This window comes from Rutidosis leptorrhynchoides, chromosome 9 (genome assembly GCF_046630445.1).
Source record: "Rutidosis leptorrhynchoides isolate AG116_Rl617_1_P2 chromosome 9, CSIRO_AGI_Rlap_v1, whole genome shotgun sequence".
NCBI classification, from domain to species: domain Eukaryota; kingdom Viridiplantae; phylum Streptophyta; class Magnoliopsida; order Asterales; family Asteraceae; genus Rutidosis; species Rutidosis leptorrhynchoides.
In genome coordinates this window covers 33308224-33332089 of record NC_092341.1, presented here as the reverse complement: position 1 = coordinate 33332089, position 23866 = coordinate 33308224, and the positions used below count along the sequence as shown (strand labels likewise).

Below are 23866 nucleotides of genomic sequence, written 5' to 3'. Positions count from 1 at the left end.
GGTAACTCTTTCTCTTAGTTGTTAACTTATACCGTAATCTTTTGTTTTATGTATACACGATTACGTTTTCTGAATTTTTTTTTTTAAATTTTTTTTCACATTTGATTCAGTATCTAATAGAACCGAGAAATTAAGCATTATATTAGAGTATTGCCGTTCTTCAGTCTCTATATATATATGCGTCAAACATATGTACACGAGGGATTTAAGCCGAAAATAATTCAGTAATTGACTTTGAATATTTGATTAGTCACTGTTGATGCCAAAAAGGCCTCTTCTACATTGTTTGAGTGATCGATTTTGAGGTAAAAATTATAAAGTGATGGATATATTGATATTATTTATTCTTATTCTCAGTATTTTTTTAAAGGACATATAACAAATGACTATAATTATGAATTCTGTAGGTGTGATACTTGTTAGTAATAGTAGGTTTGGCAACACGGTGGGCTGGGTAAAGGGGTTAAATAAGTTTGGGTTCAAATAAGTCATGGGTCGAGTGGTTCTTGTTTAGAGTTTGGGTTGATTCAATTGGTTGGGTGAAGCCATAAGTTGTTGCCTTTACTTTTCTGTAATCTTAAGAAACTGATTGGCAATTTTGTTCAATCGTTTAAAAGTATAGTATGATATTTCGTATTACTAAAATTATTATTATTATGAACTATATAGGACAATAATTAGGTACCTTCAGAGATGGAAGAGGTGAAGAGGGATGGCCCACAATTAGAAGATATTACAGATTTGGTTCATCGCATCCAATCATTGTTGCCCGTAGAAGAAGCGGCTCGCACTTGCGTGTTGTCAAAGTCATGGCTACACGCGTGGTCCACCATTCCTACTCTTAGGTTTTATAAGCCTAAAAGGTTAGTTTCCAAAGAAGAAGAAACAAATCGCATGAATTCAATCGATCGAACTGTGCAAAGGTATTCCCAACACAACATACCAATTGAAACTTTTGATCTTGAACTAAGAATGGAGAACCAAGAGTTAACTTCTCTTGCTAATAAATGGATTCAGATTGTTGCTACCAATACATGTCTTAAGGAGCTTTCCCTCAAAATATCTAATGATATTGATAGCAAAATCAAACTTACACTCACAGATGAGCTATTTTCTGGAGAAAATCTCCACTCTATAGCTATAATAGTCGATAATTACTCTAGAAACGGTGGTGTTTTGGTGACTCGAAATCCCGTGATCAACTGACCGAGTTGTCCCATGTGAACATAAGTGAAGAGGTACTTGATAGGTTATTATCTACTTGTACCTTACTTGAGAAGATTAACCTTTCATATTTCTATAATTGAATGGAAATCAATGTTAAAAATCTTCGTCATCTTCACAAATTGACTTTAAAGCTAAGAAACAGATACGGCATTACGGATTTCTCCAGTATTAACTCTGTCATCAACTGTGTGGCGTTAAAAGTACTTGAGTTGACCAATGTGAACATAAGTGATGTGGTACTTGAAAGCTTATTATCTTCTTGTACATTACTTGAGAAGATACAACTTATATATTGTAAAGGCTTGACGAAAATCAAGGTTAAAAATCTTAGTTATCTTGAAGAGTTTAAATTAGTTAAATCATCAGGAGAGGAATATGAAATTTTTGAAGTTGATGATGTCCCTAACCTTCGAATTTTTCAGTTCAAGTCATGGTATTGGATGTTAAACATTGATTCATTAAGTAGAGTTACTGAGTTAGATTTAGCAGGTAGTGGGGTCCTGGATGTTGCACTTTTTGACACATTCAACTCCTAATTACCTTTCCTCGAGAGTCTGATTCTTCATTTCAGTAGTTCGAGTCTGCAAAAGTTTGATATTACAAACTTTTCGTTGAAAAAACTGAGGCTGGAGTTGTTTGAAAACAAGCAGACCGATGTACAAGTTTATGCTCCTAAATTACTTCATTTGTTTTACGGTGGCCCCACAATTCCTAATCTCAAGTTTTCAAAGCATACTGCTCCTGAAGAAATTCACCTTAGCTTATCGTTACGCAAGCCCATGAATAATGCTTTTTTCTGTAAGATTAGGAAAGTACTCAGTTTACCGAGCAAGTTTGACATTGAGATAGTAGACACGTGTATCGACAATGCGCGGGTGCCACTGAACTTGGATATTGATGATCTTAAAAAAAGGTTCCCGTTTCCGGCTACAAACGTTAACCGACTATGCTTTTCTAGAATTCGCCTTAAAGTTTCATGTCTTGATGCATGGTTTACGATTTGCCATCCCAATTACATAGAGACAAATAGTGGATCCAAAGATCACCTTTGCTCCTTCTTCGAGCCAATAATGAGTGGATTGGAGAACCAGAAAACGTCGGATCATCTCAAAAGTATTGAGTTCAAGAATCCATATAACGAAAAATGGGAAATATTGCTAACTGATTCTTATACCGGTATTTTTCACGAATCGCATGGCTGGCTTTATTCAGTTAAGTTGAAACTAAGCTGGTGCTCTAGCTAGAAACCTGCTCCTATTCCGTTCTATTATCTGACTCGTTCAGTTATCTATGACTTACTGTTTGATTTTCTTATAGCTATTGGTATTTGGTAGTTGACTTGGATTTCATGTTAACTAGCTACTTAATGATATGAAGTTTTATATTTGTTTTGTTAAGTTTTACGTATTAGTTATCCAAAATTTGTATGATATATGAATCATTTTGTATAGTGAGTTTTGCGATACCTACCTCTAACGTTATGTTGTACCTATGTTGCTACGAGTACATGATTGCTGATTATGTGTATTAACATTGGTTGATAACCCATAAAATTTGTACATAAGTATATATACATAAACAAAAGTAGGAATAATTATGTCTTTGAACATACCATTCTTAGTCACATTAGGTGTACATAATTGGACCTAATTATATCTTTATTATTATCTGATCCCCATGATGTCATTTAAAGAATTTGTAAGTTCAAGTTGAAATGTATTATGAAGACTGACCAAAAAACTGGAACATCATTCTACAGTAACATTTTTTTTTCTTCTTTTTATCGATTACATTGATTGAAACCATAACCTTAAAAACCATCCTAAAACTACTATCCTAAAACTACTATCCTGTCCAATGTACAAGTTAGGAAACATCAAACTATTAGAATTCACTCTAAATCTAGCATGTTGACTTTCAGGAGTCCGGTTTTTGAGGCAAATTATCATTTTACAGCCTCTTTACATCATCGTTACAAACGTCTTTGAACCTCAGAGTCTTAAATTTCATCTACTTTTGCTTTCAATTATAGACGCTAATGTTTATGTCTATACTATTATGGTTTAGGGTTAATACCCTATTTTATTTTTTGTGTATGGTTAGCTGCTGTTGTTATTTTGATTTTCATCATGGTAAACAACTATGTGTTTTGTGTATACATATTCTGATAATTAACATGTCATTTTCCACATGTTTCAACTATCATAGTTTTTTGTTATTCTCCATAATGTAGACATGTCCCATATGTCGAGGTAAGTAATCGTGGAAGGTTTGGTGTCTTGAGAAGGAGTTTATGGGTATATTTTGGTAAAAATGGGAAATTATGACCCATCTGGGTAGTAGAGGTCTATTTTGACCCGTAGACAGCACTGATTTGGTTCACAGTCACCACTATTAACTAACCCATAAATGGTTGTACTTTTTCACAGCTTCCCAATGAGCTTTTTCAGAATCAGCCAGATATCTACTTACCATGCTTACACCATTCCCATATCTGGACTAGTGCATACCATAAGATACATTAGACTACCTGTTGTTAGCATATGGAACCCTAATCATGTACTTAGTATCACTATCATTCATGGTGAGTCCTTAGCAGATAATTCGAAGTGTTGACCAAGGTGTCTGCACTATTTTACCACTATACTTTATAATGTAACTGTTGGAGATATGGAGAACTTTAAACAATTAGAGGGAAGATTCCAGGAAACTCACACGAAGCTTCCACGAAGTTGTTAGGAAACTCACATGTAGCTTCTACGAAGTTGTGAGGAAATTCACACGAAGCTTCCACGAAGTTGTTAGGAAACTCACATGTAGCTTTCACGAAGTTGTTAGGAAACTCACATATAGCTTCCACGAAGTTGTGAGGAAATTCACATGTAGCTTCCACGAAGCTGTCAGGAAACTCACATGTAGTCTCCATGAAGCTGTCAGGAAACTCACATGAAGCTTCAAGGAATTGTTTTTAGCTTACTCCTTAAATCATTCTATAAATAGACCCTCTTGTAACTCATTGTAAACACACCACAAATATTCAGTAATACATTCTCTAGTTGGTCCGTGGACTAAAGCAATCACAACGATTGCATATAACCACGTTATCTCTTGTGTCGATTTACATTTCTTGCTTTTATAATCTTTCGTTCATTAAGTGGGTTAGTAATCTTGTAGAATTACTATCGGTGAGTGATCTTGTTGAATCACTTGCGTTGTTTTGGGTCCTAATATCCTTACAACTGGTATCAGAGCTCAAGGTTTCGTTAAGGGAACGATGGCGGAAGACGGAAAGTTTAGAATCGACCGTTTCGATGGGAGAGACTTTGGCTTTTAGAAGATGCAAATTGAAGATTACTTGTATCAAAAGAAGCTACATCAACCTCTGTTAGAGACCAAACCCGAAAGCATGAGCGATGCCAATTGGACGCTTTTGGATCGCCAAGCTTTGGGTGCGATTCGTCTTTCACTTGCTAAGAACGTAGCATACAATGTTGTGAATGAGAAGACGAAGTTTGCTTGCTTGAAAGCACTCTCTAACATGTATGAGAAACCTACCGCTTCTAATAAGGTTTTTCTCATGCGACAATTATTCAATACGAAGATGAAGGAAGGTACGAGTGCAACGGATCATATCAACGAGTTCAACAACATCATATCGAGGTTAGCATCGGTAGATATTGTGTTTGATGATGAGTTAAAGGCACTAATCTTGCTTTCATCATTACCGGAAAGTTGGTCGGGTACAGTTACAGCGGTTAGTAGCTCTACGGGAACTACTAAGCTAGCGTTCGAAGGAATAAGGGATTTGATTCTAGGTGAAGATACTCGTAGGAGAAACTCGGGGGAATCGACATCCGGTTCTTTGTTAAGTACCGACAACCGTGGTAGGAAATTTGATCGCGGTGAGAAGAAGGGTAGAAAGAAGTCTAAGAAGAGGTATCCATCGAAAGATAGAAGTGAAGCTGTTTGTTGGGGTTGTAATCAAAAAGGACACTTTCAAAGGAATTGTAAAAATGGTCTGGCGAAAGGTGTGAACTTGACCGAGGAAAAAAGTGATGATGCACTTTTATGTAGTGTTGAAAATTCTATGGAGTCTTGGATTTTGGATTCGGGAGCTTCGTTTCATGCTACTCATGTCAAAAGCATGATGAAGAATTTTCGTCCATATCAAGGCAAGGTGAGATTGGCAGATGACAAACAACTCAATATAGAGGGCATTGGAGATGTTGTATTGAAGACTACTCTTGGCTCTAATTGGACCTTGAAAAAAGTAAGGTACATTCCTAAATTAAAAAGGAAACTTATTTCGGTTGGTCAATTAGATGATGAAGGTAACGCGGTTATTTTTGAAAACCGCCAATGGAAGGTGGTTAAGGGTAGTTGTGTCGTGGCTCGTGGACATAAAAGGGGAACTCTTTATATGGTTGAAGTGTTTGATGAAGACACGGTGGTTGCTACGGTTAATGTTGAGTCCGAATCAATTCTATGGCACCGAAGACTCGGGCATATGAGTGAGAAGGGTATGAAGATGCTTGTTTCGAGTGGGAGAATTCCAGATTTGAAAAAGGTAGAACTTGGATTTTGCGAACCATGTGTATATGGGAAGCAAAAGAAGGTGACTTTTGGGAAATCGGGAAATGCTCCTAAGTTGGAGAAATTGGAGCTTGTTCATACGGATGTGTTTGGTCCAACCAATGTAGAATCACATGGAGGTTCTCGCTATTATGTCACCTTCATTGACGACTCCACTCGAAAGGTATGGGTTTATTTTCTTAAAGCTAAATCTGATGTATTTAATACATTTGTGAAGTGGAAAGCTATGGTAGAAAATGAGACTAACTTGAAGGTCAAGTGCTTGAAGTCGGATAATGAAGGGGAATATGGTAGTCTTGAGTTTAAAGACCATTGTGCAAAGCTCGGTATTAGAATGTTAAAAACGGTACCAGAGACACCGCAACACAATGGGGTCGCCGAACGTATGAATCGTACGTTAAATGAAAGGGCTAAGAGTATGAGACTACATGCCGGTTTGCCTAAAATGTTTTGGGCGAATGCGGTTAACACGGCGGCTTATTTGATAAATAGGGGACCCTCAACACCGTTGGGTTTCCGAATTCCTGAGGAAGAATGGCAAGGTAAGAAGGTGAGTTATGGTCACCTTAGGTACTTTGGGAGTAATGCATATGTGAAAACCAAAGATGCGGATAGAGACAAGCTTGAAGCTAAGTCAAAGAAGTGTATTTTCATAGGCTACAGGTCGGATGAAATGGGTTATCGTTGTTGGGATAACGAGGCTAGAAAAGTGATTCGTTCTCGTGATGTTACCTTTGATGAAGATTCGGTTTATGGCAAACCGGAAACGGGGAGTCCTAAACCGGGTCATGTTACTTTTGACGATGTTTCTATTGATGATCTTGCAGGTTCTAGTGGGAGTACGGGTAACAATGAATTGCCAATTCACGGTGAGGCGTCAGAAAATGCTAATGATGGAAATGATTCGGAAAGCGGTGATGATTCCGAACATAGTGCGAGTTCTAGTGATGAGGAGGACACAAATGAAACCGGTCCAACCATTTTGGTTGCTCCTACACTAAGACGCTCGACTAGAGTGCCCAAACCTAATCCTAGGTATTCTCCATCAGCAAACTACTTGCTCTATACCGAGAATGGTGAACCCGAAAGTTTCTTTGAGGCAAGGAAGACAAAAGAATCCATACAATGGGAGCTTGCCATGAAAGAAGAGATGGGGTCACTTGAGAAGAATAAAACTTGATCACTAGTGAAGTTACCTCATGATAAAAGGGTGTTGCAAAATAAATGGGTGTATCGAATCAAGAATGAGTTGGATGGCAAGAAAAGGTACAAGGCTCGTTTGGTGGTTAAAGGCTTTCAACAAAAGAAAGGAGTTGACTACCAAGAGATATTTTCACCGGTGGTGAAGATGACTACTATTCGTTTGGTACTTTCTATGGTTGCATCCGAGGACTTACATCTAGAGCAACTAGATGTGAAGACCGCATTTTTACATGGTAACCTTGATGAAGAGATCTATATGAGGCAACCCGAGGGCTTTGAGGTAAAGGGTAAAGAGAAGTGGGTTTGTAAGCTAAAGAAAAGTTTGTATGGATTGAAGCAAGCACCTCGGCAATGGTACTTGAAGTTTGACGAGTTTATGAAGAAGATTGGTTTCTTAAGATGTGAAGCGGATCACTGTTCCTACTTGAAGAAATTCAAGTCTTCTTACATAATCTTATTGTTGTATGTTGATGACATGTTACTTGCAGGTTCCAACATGTCCGAAATCAACAAATTGAAAGGATTACTTTCCCATGAGTTCGAGATGAAAGATCTTGGTGGTGCTAGGAAAATACTTGGCATGAGTATTGTGCGTGATCGTGTGAAGGGTACTCTATACTTGTCTCAATCCAAATATATTGAGAAAGTTGTAGAGAGGTTTAACATGGAAAATTCAAAGGCTCGTTCTATGCCTTTGGGTAGCACGATAAAGCTATCGAAAAGTCAATCACCTAAAACGGAAGAAGACAAAATAGAGATGGAAAAGGTTCCATATGCATCGGCCGTGGGTAGTGTTATGTATGCCATGGTTTGTACAAGACCCGATATTGCTCAAGCAGTGGGAGTTGTAAGTCGTTATATGTCTAATCCGGGGAAAGAGCATTGGGAAGCGGTTAAATGGTTACTTCGTTATTTGAAAGGTACTTCTAATATGGGATTGTGCTTCTCTAAAAGCAATGTCATACTTAGAGGTTATGCGGATGCTAATTTGGGTGGATGTAACGATTCGGGGAAAAGCACTACGGGTTATGTTTTCACAACAGGGAAGACGGCGGTTAGTTGGATGTCTCGACTACAAAAGATTGTTGCTTTATCAACCACCGAAGTCGAATATATGGCTATTGCAGAAGCTTCTAAAGAGCTTGTTTGGTTGAAAAACTTCTTAGGTGAGTTGGGTAAAAGACAAGACTATTGCGTCTTGAGTTGTGATAATCAAAGTGCGGTTCATCTTGGGAAGAATCCGGTGTTTCATAGTCGTACGAAACACATCAATATAAGGAATCATTTTATTCGACAACATATAAATGATGGTACTTTATTATTGGAGAAAATCCTTGGTACGAAGAATCCTGCTGATATGTTTACTAAGGTTGTTACGACAGAGAAATTGAGGTTTTGTATTACCTCAATTGGTCTTCTAATGAATTGATGAGAGAAGACCCCAACTAGAGAATTAGAGAGTTAATATTCTAACAAGTAGTGTTGAAGACCTTGTATCGAAAGTCTGCTCATCCGAAGTATGTGTTGAGTGTGCGTGTCCCAAATGGAGTTTGGCGGTATAATGGTGGTTTAACGTTCTTGGTTAGATCTTTGATATTTTGGGTTGACGAAGGTTGGGTTTGTTCAAAGTCTCCAAGTGGGAGATTGTTGGAGATATGAAGAACTTTAAACAATTAGAGGGAAGATTCCAGGAAACTCACACGAAGCTTCCACGAAGTTGTTAGGAAACTCACATGTAGCTTCTACGAAGTTGTGAGGAAATTCACACGAAGCTTCCACGAAGTTGTTAGGAAACTCACATGTAGCTTCCACGAAGTTGTTAGGAAACTCACATGTAGCTTCCACGAAGTTGTGAGGAAATTCACATGTAGCTTCCACGAAGCTGTCAGGAAACTCACATGTAGTCTCCATGAAGCTGTCAGGAAACTCACATGAATCTTCAAGGAATTGTTTTTAGCTTACTCCTTAAATCATTCTATAAATAGACCCTCTTGTAACTCATTGTAAACACACCACAAATATTTAGTAATACATTCTCTAGTTGGTCCGTGGACTAAAGCAATCACAACGATTGCATATAACCACGTTATCTCTTGTGTCGATTTACATTTCTTGCTTTTATAATCTTTCGTTCATTAAGTGGGTTAGTAATCTTGTAGAATTACTATTAGTGAGTGATCTTATTGAATCACTTGCGTTGTTTTGGGTCCTAATATCCTTACAGTAACAGGATTGAGTCAACTTCTATGCCTTTTTATGTAAAATTCATTGTTAAAGTACTTCCCACAACCGCTGAGTGAGTTAGGTTTGCCCCCCACATTATAGAATTGGCAGGTAACTGTAGACCGATCGGGGGTTTCCGGTTGTCAACCTTTTTTGCCATAAAAAACAAAGCACTGTCATAATTGCTTCTTACAAACACTAATTTATTTCTTTGGGCTAATAGTTTGTATTAATACCATCCGTAGCTCAGTTGGTAATAGGTGGGGGTATTTTGCCACGAATATTCGAACCCTGTCACCCCAATGGTGACAACCACTGAGTGAGTTAGATATGCCCCTCGTATGAATTGGCAGCCAATTGTAGGCCGGTCGGTGTTGCCAATTATTAGCCTTTCTGCCACAAACCGTTTATAAACTTTTTTTTTTTTTTTTTTTTTGTAAAAATCAGGTTTTAACCATTTATATAACCGAAATAAACAGATCGATTTAAAAAATCGAACCGGTAAAATCGGTTCGATTAAAACCGTAAAAGCAACCGGTTTCTTTAACCTACCGGTTTCTTTAACATGTTTTGTGGGGAATGGCTTTTCGGTTACTGGGCTGGTTTTGGGCTTGCATTCTTTATTCCGTATATCTTTAACACTCCTTTAAAGTTAATAAGGCCCAAATAACAAGCCCTATGTCTCTTCATATATATATATATATATATATATATATATATATATATATATATATATATATATATATATATATATATATATATATATATATATATATATATATATATATATATATATATATATATGGTGAGGATCTACAGAGAACCAAAGATGGTAGAGAACCAAGAGAACCATCGAACTGACCTTCAGACTTGCGTCAATCTGCGACCAGATTGAGTCGATCTGCGAGCAGATTGAACTCGATCTGTATGCAGATTGAAACTTTTTTTTTTTTATAAAAAATATATCGAGTCTGTGTGTTCAATCTATGTACAGATTGAACACGATCTTCGTACAGATTGAACCCAATCTGCCACAGATTGAGTCACAGATTGACAGTCGCTATTGCTTCTCATGAACATAAAATCGAATTTTATGATCTAGATGTTTTCAGCGTATGATTTCTTCATGAAATGTGCTCCAAATCATCCAAAAAACACTCGACATCTGTTGATAACATCTAATTTCAACAGAATCTTGCCAATTAATTTGTTGACCAGAAGAACATCAACGTTGACTTTTCGAATTCGAAAGTAAATCTTCATGTTTGGATCTGTAATGTTGCAGATAGTGTCACGATAAGAATTAGATTATATCTACACTTTTACATTTTCTCAGATCGTGCCAATTTGATCTAGAGACCTACTCAGCTCAAATTTATGAAAAACGAAGAGAATGGATCGAAAATCACTGAATCTGTTGTTGTTGATATAATCTGTTGATGAACGAGTGTTAGGATTCATGTAAGGATCACAGTTTTGTGCTCAATTTGTGGTTATAATCGTCAATTGATGATTCTGAAATTTAGGCTCGAGGATGCACGATGGGTATTTGATTGAAATAACATGGTGCTATGGGTTCTCTCCCTAGTCAAGTTCTCTCAGGATCCTTTCACTATATATATATATATATATATATATATATATATATATATATATATATATATATATACACACACACACACACGTAAAAAACGTCTCAACTATTCTCGCTGTTCTTGATTACGTAACGAATACAACCTAAATTGTAACCACGTCGAACCAGGTACCTCGTCAAGTATTCTGTAACTTTTTCTTTCAGTTCTTATTCTATAGTTATTCATGTATTCATGTATTCATGTATTAGAAATGTATAGATTATGATCGATAGTCAAGTTTGATGGGGTATATATATACTTAATTACGTTTTAATTTCTAATTTGGTTTATAATATTTAGTATTTGATTCAGTAGTAGTATAGAGCAGAGAAACTAATTATAAGCGTTATATAACTTCTCTTTGATTAATTTATTTGAAGGTAAATTCGTAAGTTAAATTTAAGCTGAAAATTAATTCGTTATTTAGCTTGAGTAATTGATCAATATTGGTTGAACCAAAAATCTCACTGTTTTATTCATGTATTAGAAGTGTATAGATTATGATGAATGCTCAAGGTTGATGTGGTATGTATATACTTAATTACGTTTTCTGATTTGGTTTTTGAACTTTAGGATTCGATTCAGTAATTGTAGTATAGAGAACAGAGAAATTAAACGTAATATAAGTTTTTTTTGATTAATTTTATTTGAAGGTAAATTCTTAAGTACTAAAAATGTAAGCTGAAAATTAATTCGTTACTTAGCTTGAGTAATTGATAAATCTTGGTTGAACCAAGAATCCAACTTTATTTATTTTTATTCATTTATCGCACAAGTTGCAAGTATATGAGAAGACATTGCCTCTTCTACGTTTTTTTGTGTAATCAGTTTTTAGAAGAACTTTAAAGTAATGGACATATAACAAAAGACTATCGATTATATATGAAAATGAATATTGTAGGTGTAAGGATATTAGGACCCAAAACAACGCAAATGATTTAACAAGATCACTCACCGATAGTAATTCTACAAGATTACTAACCCACTTAATGAACGAAAGATTATAAATGCAAGAAATGTAAATCGACACAAGAGATAACGTGGTTATATGCAATCGTTGTGATTGCTTTAGTCCACGGACCAACTAGAGAATGTATTACTAAATATTTGTGGTGTGTTTACAATGAGTTACAAGAGGGTCTATTTATAGAATGATTTAAGGAGTAAGCTAAAAACAATTCCTTGAAACTTCATGTGAGTTTCCTGACAGCTTCATGGAGGCTACATGTGAGTTTCCTGACAGCTTCGTGGAAGCTACATGTGAATTTTCTCACAACTTCGTGGAAGCCACATGTGAGTTTCCTAACAACTTCGTGGAAGCTACATGTGTTTTTCCTAACAACTTCGTGGAAGCTTCGTGTGAGTTTCCTGCAATCTTCCCTCTAATTGTTTAAAATTCTCCATATCTCCAACAATCTCCCACTTGGAGACTTTGAACAAACCCAACCTTCGTCAACCCAAAATATCAACGATCTAACCAAGAACGTTAAACCACCATTATACCGCCAAGCTCCATTTGGGACACGCACACTCAACACATACTTCGGATGAGCAGACTTTCGATACAAGTTCTTCAACACTACTTGTTAGAATTGAAACATTAACTCTCTAATTCTCTAGTTGGGGTCTTCTCTCATCAATTCATTAGAACACCAATTGAGGTAATGCAAAACCTCAATTTCTCTGTCGTAACAACCTTAGTAAACATATCAGCAGGATTTTTCGTACCAAGGATTTTCTCCAATAATAAAGTACCATCATTTATATGTTGTCGAATAAAATGATACCTTATCTTGATGTGTTTCGTACGACTATGAAACACCGGATTCTTCCCAAGATATATTGCACTTTGATTATCACAATACAAGACGCAATAGTCTTGTCTTTTACCCAACTCACCTAAGAAGTTTTTCAACCAAATAAGCTCTTTAGAAGCTTCTGCAATAGCCATATATTCGGCTTCGGTGGTTGATAAAGCAACACTCTTTTGTAGTCGAGACATCCAACTAACCGCCATCTTCCTATTGTGAAAACATAACCCGTAGTGCTTTTCCCCGAATCGTTACATCCACCCAAATTAGCATCCGCATAACCTCTAAGTATGACATTGCTTTTAGAGAAGCACAATCCCATATTAGAAGTACCTTTCAAATAACGAAGTAACCATTTAACCGCTTCCCAATGCTCTTTCCCCGGATTAGACATATAACGACTTACAACTCCCACTGCTTGAGCAATATCGGGTCTTGTACAAACCATGGCATACATAACACTACCCACGGCCGATGCATATGGAACCTTTTCCATCTCTATTTTGTCTTCTTCCGTTTTAGGTGATTGACTTTTCGATAGCTTTATCGTGCTACCCAAAGGCATAGAACGAGCCTTTGAATTTTCCATGTTAAACCTCTCTACAACTTTCTCAATATATTTGGATTGAGACAAGTATAGAGTACCCTTCACACGATCACGCACAATACTCATGCCAAGTATTTTCCTAGCACCACCAAGATCTTTCATCTCGAACTCATGGGAAAGTAATCCTTTCAATTTGTTGATTTCGGACATGTTGGAACCTGCAAGTAACATGTCATCAACATACAACAATAAGATTATGTAAGAAGACTTGAATTTCTTCAATTAGGAACAGTGATCCGCTTCACATCTTAAGAAACCAATCTTCTTCATAAACTCGTCAAACTTCAAGTACCATTGCCGAGGTGCTTGCTTCAATCCATACAAACTTTTCTTTAGCTTACAAACCCACTTCTCTTTACCCTTTACCTCAAAGCCCTCGGGTTGCCTCATATAGATCTCTTCATCAAGGTTACCATGTAAGAATGCGGTCTTCACATCTAGTTGCTCTAGATGTAAGTCCTCAGATGAAACCATAAAAAGTACCAACCGAATAGTAGTCATCTTCACCACCGGTGAAAATATCTCTTGGTAGTCAACTCCTTTCTTTTGTTGAAAGCCTTTAACCACCAAACGAGCCTTGTACCTTTTCTTGCCATCCAACTCATTCTTGATTCGATACACCTATTTACTTTGCAACACCATTTTATCATGAGGTAACTTCACTAGTGACCAAGTTTTATTCTTCTCAAGTGACCCCATCTCTTCTTTCATGGCAAGCTCCCATTGTATGGATTCTTTTGTCTTTCTTGCCTCAAAGTAACTTTCGGGTTCACCATTCTCGGTATAGAGCAAGTAGTTTGCTGATTGAGAATACCTAGGATTAGGTTTGGGCACTCTAGTTGAGCGTCTTGGTGTAGGAGTAACTGGAATGGTTGGACCGGTTTCATTTGTGTCCTCCTCATCACTAGAACTCGCACTATGTTCGGAATCATCACCGCTTTCCGAATCATCCCCATCATTAGCATTTTACGACGCCTCGCCATTATTTGGCAATTCATTGTTCCCCGTACTCCCACTAGAACCTGCAAGATCATCAATAGAAACATCGTCAAAAGTAACTTGACTCGGTTTAGGACTCCCCGTTTCCGGTTTACCATAGACCGAATCTTCATCAAAAGTAACATCTCGCGAACGAATTACTTTTCTAGCCTCGTTGTCCCAACAACGATAGCCCATTTCATCTGACCCGTACCCTATGAAAACACACTTCTTTGACTTAGCTTCAAGCTTGTCTTTATCCGCATCTTTGGTCTTCACATATGCATTACACCCAAAGATCCTAAGGTGACCATAACTCACCTTCTTACCTTGCCATTCTTCCTCGGGAATTCGGAAACCCAACGGTGTTGAGGGTCCCCTATTTATCAAATAAGCCACCGTGTTAACCGCATCCGCCCAAAACATCTTAGGCAAACTGGCATGTAGTCTCATACTCTTAGCCCTTTCATTTAACGTACGATTCATACGTTCGGCGACCCCATTGTATTGCGGTGTCTCCGGTACCGTTTTCAATATTCTAATACCGAGCTTTGCACAATGGTCTTTAAACTCAATACTACCATATTCTCCTCCATTATCCGACTTCAAGCACTTGACTTTCAAGTTAGTCTCATTTTATACCATAGCTTTCCACTTCACAAAAGTATTAAATACATTGGATTTAGCTTTAAGAAAATAAACCCATACCTTTCGAGTGGAGTCGTCAATGAAGGTGACATAATAGCGAGAACCTCCATGTGATTCTACATTGGTTGGACCAAACACATCCGTATGAACGAGCTCCAATTTCTCCAACTTAGGTGCATTCCCCGATTTCCCAAAAGTCACCTTCTTTTGCTTCCCATATACACATGGTTCGCAAAACCCAAGTTCTACCTTTTTTAAATCCGGAATTCTCCCACTCGAAACAAGCATCTTCATACCCTTCTCACTCATATGCCCGAGTCTTCGGTGCCATAGATTTGATTCGGACTCAACATTAACCGTAGCAACTACCGTGTCTTCATCAAACACTTCAACCATATAAAGAGTTCCCCTTTTATGTCCACGAGCCACTACACAACTACCCTTAACCACCTTCCATTGGCGATTTTCAAAAGTAACCGCGTTACCTTCATCATCTAATTGACCAACCGAAATAAGTTTCCTTTTTAATTTAGGAATGTACCTTATGTTTTTCAAGGTCCAATTAGAGCCAAGAGTAGTCTTCAATACAACATCTCCAATGCCCTCTATATTGAGTTGTTTGTCGTCCGCCAATCTCACCTTGCCTTGATATGGACGAAAATTCTTCATCATGCTTTTGACATGAGTAGCATGAAACGAAGCTCCCGAATCCAAAATCCAAGACTCCATAGAATTTTCAACACTACATAAAAGTGCATCATCACTTTCTTCCTCGGTCAAGTTCACACCTTTCGCCGGACCATTTTTACAATTCCTTTGAAAGTGTCCTTTTTGATTGCAAGCCCAACAAATAGCTTTACTTCTATCTTTCGATGGATACCTCATCTTAGACTTCTTTCTACCCTTCTTCTCACCGCGATCAAATTTTCTACCACGGTTGTCGGTACTTAACAAAGAACCGGATGTCGATTCCCCCGAGTTTCTCCTACGAGTATCTTCACCAAGAATCAAATCCCTTATTCCTTCAAACGCTAGCTTAGTAGTTCCCGTAGAGCTACTAACTGCGGTAACCGTACCCGACCAACTTTCCGGTAATGATGAAAGCAAGATTAGAGCCTTTAACTCATCATCAAACACAATATCTACCAATGCTAACCTCGATATGATGTTGTTGAACTCGTTGATATGATCCGTTGCACTCGTACCTTCCTTCATCTTCGTATTGAAAAATTGTCGCATGAGAAAAACCTTATTAGAAGCGGTAGGTTTCTCATACATGTTAGAGAGTGCTTTCAAGCAAGCAAATATCGTCTTCTCATTCACAACGTTGTATACAACGTTCTTAGCAAGTGAAAGACGAATCACACCCAAAGCTTGATGATCCAAAAGCGTCCAATCGGCATCGCTCATGCTTTCGGGCTTGGTCTCTAACAGAGGTTGATGTAGCTTCTTTTGATACAAGTAATCTTCAATTTGCATCTTCCAAAAGCCAAAGTCTCTCCCATCGAATCGGTCGATTCTAAATTTCCGTCTTCCGCCATCGTACCCAAAGTCGAAACCTTGAGCTCTGATACCAGTTGTAAGGATATTAGGACCCAAAACAACACAAATGATTCAACAAGATCACTCACCGATAGTAATTCTACAAGATTACTAACCCACTTAATGAACAAAAGATTATAAATGCAAGATATGTAAATCGACACAAGAGATAACGTGGTTATATGCAATCATTGTGATTGCTTTAGTCCACGGACCAACTAGAGAATGTATTTACTGAATATTTGTGGTGTGTTTACAATGAGTTACAAGAGGGTCTATTTATAGAATGATTTAAGGAGTAAGATAAAAACAATTCCTTGAAACTTCATGTGAGTTTCCTGACAGCTTCATGGAGGCTACATGTGAGTTTCCTGACAGCTTCGTGGAAGCTACATGTGAATTTCCTCACAACTTCGTGGAAGCCACATGTGAGTTTCCTAACAACTTCGTGGGAGCTACATGTGAGTTTCCTAACAACTTCGTGGAAGCTTCGTGTGAGTTTCCTGCAATCTTCCCTCTAATTGTTTAAAGTTCTCTATATCTCCAACAGTAGGTCTAATCATAGTTGTTACTTGTTAGGTATACTCGGAGATGGGGGAATTGAGGAGAAGCGGACCACAATTAGATAATGTTGAGGATTTGGCTCACTGCATACAATCTTTATTACATGTAAAAGAAGCCAATAATCGAACCACCGCGAACCACCTAGCTCGTTAAGGATTCTGGGTAGCCTTTTCTTTTCTAGTTCTTAATTTATAATTTTTCATGTCTTAAAAGTGTTTAGATTATGATCAATAGTCAAGCTTCAAGGAGTATATATATACATAATTACGTTTTTTAATTTGGTTCAGTAGTTTCATCATCATCATCATCATCATCATCATCATCATCGTCATCATCATCATTATTATTATTATTATTATTATAATAAAAAAACTTAAAAGTTTTAAAACTTACAAAAAATTAGTGGGAAGCCTAGAGACAATCTGGGCCCCCACACCTCTAGCAATAGCAAAACCTATCCTAGTAAAAATATGAGCACCAGCACCGGCACTAACATCTTGCGCCATCGAACTCTTCTGAACCCGCTTTAGCAAAGAAACAGCCTCCTTCTCTAATTCCCCCAGGGAAGAAAATGAGAAAGGAATGAAACCATAACCAATCGCCTGACAGCTAGATTCATACTTGACCCGCTTTCGACGAGCCGCATCAACCACAGCACATCCAGGGACAAAGTCAGAAAGCCCAGACTGCGTCAAAGGAGAAGACCCTGTCAAGTCAACACAAACATCGCGACCATAATTCCAGGAATAAAGTAACACATCTGCAGGTCTGAGGGCCCTGTCGTTCCCTCCAGACAACCCAATGTCAACCTCCTTTCTCGCTGAAATCCCAGATCGATAACAAACATCAACAAGGGAATCCCGAACAATATTATGTCGATGCTTAATACCCACCATACCAGCACAAGACACGGCGTGATCCCCGAAAATATCCCCAGTAAAAACCCTTGAACAGGCAGAGCATGCCGTCGAGATAGAGAACAATGGAACACCTAACCGGTAGCACAACACACATCGGTAAGTCTTTGATCGTCTGACCCAACCCCAAAATAGGGACTGCCCTTAGCCAAGCAGATGTGTGATCACCTTGCTGTGATTTCCATAAGGCCGATTGTCTGGGAGATAACGAAAAAGTGGATTCTGCAGAAGCGGTAACCTTTGTGAAATAAACATCTGCCAATTTCTTCATGAGTATTGGGGCAACGACCTCACTCGGATTACCTAAAATATCAAACCCAACCGTATTATTAAACAGACCCAATGCATCTTCAAAACCACGACCAAGACCAACAATACCCGTATGACGTAAGAGCTTGGTCTGCAACCCAGCAGACTGTAATCGAGAAGCCAGAAAAGCATAATGACGAACATCTCCCGCAGAATAAACACCAAGCCCTCCAAATGCAAATGGCAAGGTGGCAAGCCGCCACTGCCAATCACCAAACCCAGGCCCTGAAGCAGTAACAATACGCTCCAATTATTATTATTATTATTATTATTATTATTATTATTATTATTATTATTATTATTATTATTATTATTATTATTATTATTATTATTATTATTATTATTATTATTATTATTATTATTATTATTATTATTATTATTATTATTATTATTATTATTATTATTATTATTATTATTATTATTATTATTATTATTATTATTATTATTATTATTATTATTATTATTATTATTATTATTATTATTATTATTATTATTATTATTATTATTATTATTATTATTATTATTATTATTATTATTATTATTATTATTATTATTATTATTATTATTATTATTATTATTATTATTATTATTATTATTATTATTATTATTATTATTATTATTATTATTATTATTATTATTATTATTATTATTATTATTATTATTATTATTATTATTATTATTATTATTATTATTATTATTATTATTATTATTATTATTATTATTATTATTATTATTATTATTATTATTATTATTATTATTATTATTATTATTATTATTATTATTATTATTATTATTATTATTATTATTATTATTATTATTATTATTATTATTATTATTATTATTATTATTATTATTATTATTATTATTATTATTATTATTATTATTATTATTATTATTATTATTATTATTATTATTATTATTATTATTATTATTATTATTATTATTATTATTATAATTATTATTATTATTATTATTATTATTATTATTATTATTATTATTATTATTATTATTATTATTATTATTATTATTATTATTATTATTATTATTATTATTATTATTATTATTATTATTATTATTATTATTATTATTATTATTATTATTATTATTATTATTATTATTATTATTATGGTAGGTACGTGGAGATAGAGGAAGTGAAGAGAATCGGACCACAATTAGAATATGTTGAGGATGTGATTCACCGTATACAATCATTGTTGCCGGTAGAAGAAGCCGCTCGCACGTGTGTTTTGTCAAAGTCATGGCTACACGCTTGGTCTACCATACCTACCCTCAGGTTCAGGTTTAATAACCCCGCAACGTCAGTTTCCGAAGAACAAGAAATAAAGCACATAAATCTGATTGATCGAACAATGCTAAGGTATGTCCAAGACAACATACCAATTGAAACCTTTGATCTTGAACTGAGAATTAGCAACCAAGAGTCAGCTTCTCTTGCTAACAGTACAAATGGATTCGAACCGTAGCTACCCAAACATGTCTTAAGAATCTTTCCCTCAAACTCAATAATGTTACCAGTAGCGACTTTATAGTTCCATATGAGATATTTTCTGGAGAAAATGTATACTCTATATCTTTAAGAGGTGATGTTTGGGTGACCCGAAATCCCGTAATCAATTGTGTGTCATTAAGAGTACTCTAGTTGGTTAATGTGGAGTTAAGTGAAGAGGAACTTGATAGCTTATTCTCTACTTGTACCTTACTTGAGAAGATTCACCTTTCAAATTGCATTGGCTTTATGAAAATCAAGGTTAAAAATCTTCGTTATCTTCAAGAACTGAGTATAGACTCGCTAGAACTGCATTATTCTCAAACCGATCATTTCCCTAGTATCAATTCTGTCATCAGTTGTGTATCATTGAGAGTATTCGAGTTGATGCTTGTGAACATAAGCAATGAGGTACTTGATAGCTTAGTCTCTACTTGTACATTACTTGAGAAGTTAGAGCTTTCGTGGTGTTGGGGCTTGACGAAAATCAAGGTTAAAAGTCTTCATTATCTTCAAGAATTCGGATTAGTATCAGACTCTATAAAAGAATATGAAATATTGGAAGTTGATGATGTCCGTAACCTCCGAATATTTTGGTACTTGTCATGATACATGGTTCATAGGATCCCTAGGACATTTAACATTGATTCATTAAGTAGAGTGACCAAGTTAGTTTTAAATGATGTGAGCATAGATGTTGTAAATTTTGACATGATCAAATCGAAATTACCTTTTCTCGAGAGTTTATGGCTTGACTTTAGTAGATGGTGTCCAAAACAGTTAGATATTACAAGTGTGTCGTTGAAAAAACTGACTCTAACATTGCCTGAATACAGGCGGATCGACGTACAAGTCTATGCTCCTAAATTACTACATTTTTCTCACCGTGGCCCCACAATTCCTAATCTCTTGTGTCCAAACAATACTACTTCTGGAAATATTCGGCTTAAATCAATATTAGGGGAGCCCATAGATAATCATTTTCTTAATCAGATGAGGGAAGTACATAATTTATCAAGCAATATTGAGTTTAATATAGAATATTGTAGTTATTATCATCATGTGCCAGTGGACATGGATATAGATGATCTCAAGAAAAGGTTCCCATTTCCGGCTACAATCGTGCACCAACTACTGTTAGTTACTCCTACAAGTAAACATGAAGTTTTCCTGCTCCCTTCTTATTTTGATGCACTGTTTACATTTTGCCATCCCAATTACATAAGGACGGTTACTGTATCCGAAAATCACAGTAGGTTCTTATTCAAGCGAATAATGAGTGGATTGATGAAAAAGAAATCGTTGGATCTGAAAAGTATTGAGTTCGAAAATCCATGTAAAAAAACTGGCCTCTATGTAGTTAAGTTGAAACTAAACTGGCGTTCCGGCTAGAAACTTGCTCATCTTTTGTTCAGTTATTTGATTTACTGTTTGATGGCCTTATAACTGATAGGGGTTGATTTACATTTTAAGTAGCAGTTAATGGTACAAAGTTTTTGTTAGTTAGTTTTGGTTACCGAAGATTTGTATGATTGAATGATTCATTTGATGTAGTTTTAGTTCTTTGATAATCTGTTGGAAGGGATATAACTTCCACTTTAATACATCTAACTATAACTACTGCTATTGCATACACATACACTAATAATGCCCACTTTTTGTTTTAGTTAATACTCCATATATAGTTAAGTTTGATTTATGTACGTGACATGCACACAAATTCTCTATTATCACCATACTTTTTAAAGACAAAAGAAGTAAAATGGGTCAAGAATTATTTAAGGATCGAAAGACTACATCACAGAACACAACAACTGCTGAGTCAGCTTGAAGATAACCTTTTACATATGTTACATCTTAGCGTGGATTATGAGAACCACCAGTTGCATTTTCTCGGTTAACAGAACAAACATTAACTGATCTAATCAACTTCACGGTTTCTCTTTTTTTTTTTTTTTTTTTTTTTTTTTTTTTATATTTGGGTATTGCATCAGAAAAGAAACAACAGCAAATAAGAGAAAGTTAGATTAGCCTGCACATTTAAGTTAATTAGTAGTCCTTGAAAGTAATGCATTTTTATCAACTATCACTAGATGTTGACTCTTATAGATCAATTTTATTTGGGAATGTTATGTTTCAAATGCATTTTTAAAAGGTATCATCCCATTTGTTTCAACCTCCAAAACTAGACACAATATATATATATATATATATATATATATATATATATATATATATATATATATATATATATATATATATATATATATATATATATATATATATATATATATATATATATATATATATATACTGTGAGGCTTAATAACTGCCCTACTCAATTATTAGGCAAAAATTTCATTAATTTTTATCTGTATGGCTATAACAGGTTAGTTGGGATAAAAAATCTGCAATCACAGTGTTGGATCAAGTCCAGATTCACCCGATTAAGTATACAATATGAAATTCGGGTCTATTTCAGATTAAGAACCATGCACCCTTTCACTAATTCAACTCAGCAACTCATACATACGGTATTAGATTAAATGTGTAGTCTATAAACTTAAACTAATTTCAATAAAACATCAAGTATCATACTTCTTAGAACTGCAAACACCAAAATGGATATCAAAGTTGCGATTTTTAAATGTTTGGTTGATGAATAAGGCTTAAATAAACAAAGATATCCCATAACATGTCAGATATATACATTTCAGAAATAGACATACTGCACCACAAATGTTACTGAAATAAAACAAGTATTGCTCTAACCGAAACGTTCAGGTGATTCAAGGCTTTCAACATACGTACCAGAAACCAAGAATCCTTCTGAGCACCCTTCAACTGGTACATTTGTGCATCTTCTTTCATCCAAATTGTATATCAAAATTTCATTCGCCCAATTACTACCCAACAAAATATCCCGATTGTTGAGTTGAGCAAAGAACTCAAACTTTAACATCCATGTCATTTGCAAAGATACAAAGTTTCGTCCAAGATTTAGGAACCCCATACTCCTCCATCACCCACATTTCATAAAAGTATTTATAATGATCTTTAAAAACAATAACTAATTTCTCACCAAGAGCAAAGACCCCGAAAATCTTAAAGTAATCATGGGAACACTTATAAAAATCAGGTAACTCGATTTCATGAAATTCTTCAGTAGCTAAACTAAAGGAAAAAATAGTCGTTTTCAAGTGGCGTATGTTTCTTACTACCCAGTGAAGAATATTGTTTACGAGTACCCCTTGTTCATGATCAAAATCATAATCTTTGTAAAAGCAATTAGACAACATGCTACATGACTTGTTACGCAAACTATATGCGCTTACAAAATGGCTCTCAGGATGAACGCTCGTACGATAAAAGAAGATAACTTTATAATCATCCGTAGAAGAATCATAACCAAATCCACATGCATTATAAACGCCTCCACCTCCGCCAATATATGGAAGTTTGAAGGTCTTTCCTGTGGTTGGATTTACTAAGCGTAAGGTACTACGATAGTAGACTAAAAGAAGCCCGTTGCAAGACCCTAGTGACCAACGCCCTGGTTCCTGGAAATTCAGGTTTTTAGCAGTTTGGGTTGCGGGTGTGATTTGGGTGTTGAGCTGTTTTATATCAAGCGAGTAGAGAGAATCACGTTCATGGGGGAATAGAACCAGGTGGGTAGGGTTAGGATTGGGGTTGTTTTCAATGTAGTTAAGAATATGGGTTTTGATGAAATTGGGACTGGAAATTAGGGAATACCATTGTTTTGAAACCGATTTGAAACGACCTAGGGATTTAACTGGTAAAAAGGGGAGAATTGCTTCAACGAGATCCGGTGGAAGGTGGTTTAGGGCACACAATTGGTTATTTGGATCCGACATGATGATTTGGGGAGAAAATGTAAATAGGGTTTTCTAAGCAATTAAGCAAAAAGGAGAGGAACAGGTATGAGTAAATGATAACTTACTTCAATCAATTCTGTAGAAATGCTAGTTCGATGATGAAGAAGAAGATGAGAATGCAAAACTGGCGATTTTTCTAAGGTTTGAAAATGTATAAAGCAACGATAGAAAATTATTGTTGGGGCAGTTAATTTTTCATTTTTTCTA

General features: G+C 35.9%; 2 protein-coding genes across 2 annotated transcripts; one reads left to right on the top strand and one right to left on the bottom strand.

Annotated features, from left to right (window-relative positions):
• Positions 1-693: 693 nt before the first annotated feature.
• On the top strand, positions 694-1206 carry LOC139867919 (uncharacterized). Its single transcript, XM_071856262.1, has one exon. It carries the CDS (start codon positions 694-696, stop codon positions 1204-1206), a length of 513 nt encoding a protein of 170 aa, XP_071712363.1.
• A 21505-nt stretch (positions 1207-22711) lies between these two features.
• On the bottom strand, positions 22712-23638 carry LOC139867918 (F-box/kelch-repeat protein At3g06240-like). The gene has a single exon (XM_071856261.1). It carries the CDS (start codon positions 23636-23638, stop codon positions 22712-22714), a length of 927 nt encoding a protein of 308 aa, XP_071712362.1.
• Between the last annotated feature and the right edge of the window lie 228 nt (positions 23639-23866).

Excerpts from the sequence above, each read along its gene's own strand:
- LOC139867918 (XM_071856261.1), bottom strand. The coding sequence starts at position 23,638 with ATGTCGGATCCAAATAACCAATTGTGTGCCCTAAACCACCTTCCACCG.
- LOC139867919 (XM_071856262.1), top strand. The coding sequence starts at position 694 with ATGGAAGAGGTGAAGAGGGATGGCCCACAATTAGAAGATATTACAGAT.